Source organism: Biomphalaria glabrata, chromosome 7 (assembly GCF_947242115.1).
Source record: "Biomphalaria glabrata chromosome 7, xgBioGlab47.1, whole genome shotgun sequence".
Classification (NCBI taxonomy): domain Eukaryota; kingdom Metazoa; phylum Mollusca; class Gastropoda; family Planorbidae; genus Biomphalaria; species Biomphalaria glabrata.
The window spans coordinates 20686421-20692420 of NC_074717.1; the positions used below are offsets into that span (position 1 = coordinate 20686421).

Sequence of the window (6000 nt, forward strand, 5' to 3'; positions counted from 1 at the left end):
TGACACTCCACATGGGCAGATTTCACTGGTTCCAATTTTGAGCTTCCGGTACATATGTTGTCTCGTTCTGTTGTGTCCGGTCCTGATTAGATGTTGATCTTGTCGGGATAGCTTACAATAGGCATCATCTTTCTTGTGATTCGTATGAGAGCTTGTCCATTTCTCGTTTATTTTATTCACTATTAGTTTTTTCATTTCTTCTGGATAAAGACTCTAAATGTAAAACATACATTTGAACTAACAAATAAGGCGGATACACAAACATGACAAAAACCGTTTAATGATAAACTCAGAACCAAAGAAAAAAAAAAACAACAACTTATTCACGTCATTTTAAAGTTTATGCACTTTGTCTATAAACAAATTTAATAGGGATTCGTGGATTAAATAATTGGGGTTTTATAACTAATTTCGTTATGTTCTCCAAGAAATCTCTGAGAGCACGTAGAACAAATGAACATGAGGAATATCTAAGACATTGTAGAGATGTAAACAAGATTTAAACTTCTTATATGGAAATTTCGTATTTATTAAATGTTAGAAAGAATGAAATCGATCATAACTATAACCATTATAATTTGTCCACTGACCAAGTTTAGGTTCATTGTTAATTTGATTTTATTAGTTCTTTTAAAAATGTCTTCAAGGCCTAAATAGACACTATTTAGATGACGGAGACTGATTTAGGTGTGAATTTCTGCGTACATCTTATCCAGCATGGCCAACCTAACAGAAAGACCGTTGTTTACGGACAAAGTCAACACATTTGATCCTCTTATAGATGCTGATGTCTATTTTTGGTTTACTTTAGTCCACGGAATCATTCAAGGCCTTGTCAGCTTGCTTGGAATCATCTTCAATTCTGTAAACATCATTGTCTACAGCAAAATGGGTCAAGGTGACTCTGTCAATATCGCCCTTCTAGCACTGTCACTGGCCGAGCTGGGCGGCTCCGTTGTCCTGCTGCTCATAAGTTGCTTTAGCGTCCCAGAGTTGGCCTTGGGTTACCTCCCCGTTGTCTACATGATCAGTTGGCTTCACATCATCTTCTCCCGCATCGCCAGCTGCCTCACCGCTTTTGTCACGCTCGAGAGATACCTGTGCGTGGCGATACCCTTGAAAGTGAAAGCTTTTATTACTCCCGGGAGATCGAGAGCTATCGTTACCGTTATTTTTGCGGGAGTGATTTCTACCCTATTTCCGCCGTGTTTCTCTAGGAAGATAGAGTCTATCATGATCCCCGAGACGAACAGAACCATGCTAATGTTTATTTCAAAGGACCAGAACAGTAAAAGCATGGAGAATATAGCTGTCACAGTGAACAATTTGGCTTTGCTGATGGCTTTCGCTGTGGTTCTTTTTTCCACAGTGCTCCTAGTCATTACACTAAGAAAAAATTCCAAATGGCGCAGTGAAGTCACTTCCTCTTCGCGAGGCGACCTTTCTTCCACCAGAGATCAGAAAGTCATTAAGATGATAACTCTGATTGCTGGAATATTTATCGTGAGTTACCTGCCCGTTGTTGCCGCAGCCGCAGCTATGTTAAGCGTCCCTGGATACAGCGTGGAGGGAGAACCTGGGAAATCACTTTCCTGCTGGAAGGCGTCAACGCAACCGCCAGTATATTCATCTATTTGAAGATGAGTTCAAGGTATAAATCTATACTCATGAAAATGTTGAAACAGAACTCTGATGTCGCATTGGCTAGATTACACTAAATAAAAAGCAAAATATTTAAAAAAATCCTTTTTTAAAACATTCATCAATGCTTATCTAAATGAGAAGAACTCCGTCCTTAAAACCATATCTACCAATAATGTACAAGTTATTTCCCTTATTGGATATCAAACAAAATAATTAATTACCAATAATTGACTTATTGAGTATTTTTGTTTATTGTTTCATGTTTTGTTAGGTACAATAAATAATTGTTTAAAGTATCAGCTTGATCGGAGAAAGAGAGTTAACAATTTTTTAAGGGGACTAAACCCAACAAATTTAGTCATCTCTGTGAATACTGAAGCATTAGTTTACCTTGTTGCTATTAAACAAAAAAAAATACTGGTAATTAATTGTCTAATTGGTTCCTTTTTTTATATATTGATTCATGTTTTGTTTATGTCATTGAATAATTGTGCGAAGTTTCAGCTTGATCCTAGAATGGGTGTGGGAGAAATAACCCATTTTTTTTGCAAGCCAGCCAGACAAACAGAGTGAGTTGATATTAACTTTATAAAAAATAACCATTTTCTAATAGTAATCAGTGTCTCTACAGCATAGGAGAACTCGTTGACAGCAAGTGGAACATAATGTTCAGTGTAAGAAGAAAGAATCTTTAATCTTATGCAAAGAGAATCTTTGCCTCATCTCTAGTTTGTGCAGAAGACAGTAGAACAGGGTTTCTAATGACCAATTGCCAGGGGTCGACTAAGACCCCCGAAAATTAGGATTTTTTGACTATTTGGAAGTTGTGCTGTAACGTGCTGTAACAAGCATCTTTAAATCATAGTTGGTATTCAAAATATTTCTTATTTCTTATTACCCAGTTCAGTCTGAGAACGTGTTGCGTCTTCTTCCATGTCCAAGTTCAAATCTTTGAGAAATACGTTTTTTTGTTTCAGCTTGCTAGTTATTAATTCCACCTTATGCAGAAACTGACATTCGTTCTACTATTTCAAAGACTGACTCGAGAATTCCTGAGCTGGTGGAACAGAAACAAGCTCAACCTTCGCACTAACGTTGGCGTGTAAATACTGTTACTCTTTCTGTAACAATGTAGTGTACTGTATCTAAAGCTGCTCACCATACATTACCATATTTGTCAAATAGACATCAATTATGCAATATCTATATTGTGAATACACAAAAGAAAAGTAAAAAAAAGTGTGAATAATATTTTTTTTATATTTAATGATAAGCACACATTTATTTGACACTAAATACAGCTAGAAACGTCTGGGATTCGCGCCTAATGGGACATTATAATAAGGGGTCGCGGAACTAAAAAGGTTGAGAACCGCTGCAGTAGAAGAAGGTTGAATACTTTACTGTCTTAAGGAATCCAAAAATAAATTCATTCGAGTAGTCTATACTTTTCTTTTTTTTTTTTTTTTTTAGAAAAAAAATTCATCGTTTAATAGAATATAGCAACAAGGGTTTATACAAAAACACAAGACTCTTTTTATACAAACAAAAATATAAGAAAAACATTTTTTTTAAATACTAAAAAAGAGAGGAAAAGATGAAGTTTCAATGTAGTGTAAGTGTATCAATGAGTCAAGTCATTACATTTGTAATAGATTCAATAACTCTGTGATATTAGAAATATTTTTACCAATTATTTTTTTTAGCGCTATTTCATGCTTTTAGCTCTCTCAATGGGCTATGATCCTATCACTTATCTGGACCAGTTGGAACCATGAGGGGGGGGGGAGAAAGAAAATATCTGGGTGGTTTTTACTGTCATTGGTTTTTAAAAGCATTTACAAAAAAAAAAAAAGAAAGAAATAAACGAGGGAACGACCTGATTTCGAACTCGTGTCTCACGCCTCCTCTCGCCGACGTGCTAACCACTCTGCCAGTGATGTACTTATAACTAGAGAAGATTATATAGTTATATAATGTTTGTTTCAATTTACAGCGGCGACCTAAAACGGGGACTAATTCAGCTCAACTCAGTCCATTTCTTTCCCTTGTTCGAGATACCAAACAAAATAATTAGTTACCAATAGTTAATTATCTAATTGGTTAATTTTCTAAAATTGATTCTTGTGCTAAATTTCTGCTTGATCCGATATGGGGTGTCGGACAAATAACGTGTACAAACTTTTTACACGCCAGACAGACAAACAGACGGACAGATTGAATTGATATAAGCTTTGTAAAAATAGGAACATACTAGATCTATATTACAACCCTAAAACACACATAGAAAACGACATTAAGAATGATATAACATTTTAAACATTTTGATAGAATTTCATTAAAAAATGTAAATATATAGATCTATTTATTAACTGTGAATAATATGTTCCAATATTTATCCACGGTCGTTAATTTTTTTAAAAATTGTCAGTTATTCCCAGAGTGCATTTTTTTACTTGGGTGTCACCCACCTAACGGATGTCACCCGGTGTGGACCGCGTCCCCCGGACCCCCCTAGTGACGCCACTGGTCTTTTCCCCTTTCAGGGTCGCTAAAATAAATACTTTTATCCTGTTTAAATAAAAGTTTAAATAAAGAAATAGTTTTGTGTTTCTTTATTGTCTTTTAATTATCAAATCAATAATGTAAAACTACTATTTACTAATCACCTTCACCTATCTACTAGTCTGTTGGACCGTTGGGCCACCTTTACAAGATCTGTTGACTGTCTTTCTCCATTCCTCTTTGTCTTTTGTCTTCTTCACTAGTGCTATTAGAGCATGGAATGGGTTGCTTGAGCCAGCCAGGAAAACTAGTGACTTGGCAGAATCTAAGTCATAGGTTAACATGTATGACTAGATGCATGACGCGTAGGACGTAATCATCTTTTTTGAAGTAGCGTCTGTATTTTATAAGATAAGATAAGGAAAGAGTCTCTTTCAATGACAGACCCGTCCATTCTTAAATGTTGTCTTCCCATCGCTTTCTATGTCTGCCTCTTCATCTTTGTCCTGGTACTGTTCCTCGAAGGAACATAGAATTTTAGCTTGCGTTTTTTTTTTTACAGTATTTAGCAGGTCATTGTGGGGTCATATCGCTGTACTAATCATGCCTCCAGTCTCTTCGTTTGTGATGCGGTTTTTAGTCTGTGATACCTGCAGGGAGGGCAGGCGGGGCTACAGAGAGACAAATATATTTGAATCTCGAGGGGTCAGAATCTTTAAGGTTTTTTTTAACGTTTTCTTTTTCGCATTTTTTAGGGCTGGCAAAAATGTCGTGATTAAGAAGTGTCCGCTTATAGCATGCTTGGATACAGCTCCGGATTTACGACAGTGCATCTACCAAGGGCCTTACCCTCCACAGACTCATAAATATTCACTTTTTTATACTAAAATATGCATATTAAATATTTTTCAAAAGGAAAGTGAGATAAAATTTACAAGAAATCTTGATAATATAATGATAATTTTGATACCCAGTCCGCCCCTGTCTCGGAGTACGGTGTAAAAGTACCTTACAGTTCTCATAACATTTCTCGGAGTACGGTGTAAAAGTACCTTACAGTTCTCATAACATCTCTCGGAGTACGGTGTAAAAGTACCGTACAGTTCTCATAACATGAGTACGGTGTAAAAGTACCTTACAGTTCTCATAACATCTCTCGGAGTACGGTGTAAAAGTACCTTACAGTTCTCATAACATCTCTCGGAGTACGATGTAAAAGTACCTTACAGTTCTCATAACATCTCTCGAAGTACGGTGTAAAAGTACCTTACAGTTCTCATAACATCTCTCGGAGTACGGTGTAAAAGTACCTTACAGTTCTCATAACATCTCTCGGAGTACGGTGTAAAAGTACCTTACAGTTCTCATAACATCTCTTGGAGTACGGCGTATACGTTTATTTTAGTCTCACAAAGAATCGAAAACATTACCTCAAACTTTAGACTCTTTGTAATCTATGGGCGTGAGAGTTTTTAATGCAAAGCGAAAAGAAAGTCATTCAAAATGTCAGAAAACCAGGATGCTCTAATAAAATCTAATAGAAAACAAACATAGAATACATCTTATGTCTAGTAATATAAGTCTTACATTGAGCCTATTATGTAACATTGCCTAACATATTTTTAGTGGTCCTCAAAAAGGGAAAAGCTGCTATTAGTTTTATGTGTTCTGTCCGTCCAACCGCATGTCCCGTTTAGAACACAACAATAGAAAAGATATTAAAAATTATAGGCCTATACAGTGGCGTAGCTACCAATGTGCGGGTGGTGCGGGCCGCACAGGGCACCAAGTGGAGAGGGGCACCAAAATTCCCCCAGTGTGTATTAATTTCCTATTTCCCTGAGCTTTTCA

At 36.4% G+C, this 6000-nt stretch overlaps 1 protein-coding gene across 1 annotated transcript; it reads left to right on the forward strand.

Annotated features, from left to right (window-relative positions):
- The first annotated feature begins 717 nt into the window (after positions 1-717).
- Positions 718-1638, forward strand: LOC106051170 (FMRFamide receptor-like). Its single transcript, XM_013206311.2, has one exon. It carries the CDS (start codon positions 718-720, stop codon positions 1636-1638), a length of 921 nt encoding a protein of 306 aa, XP_013061765.2.
- The last annotated feature ends 4362 nt before the right edge of the window (positions 1639-6000 follow it).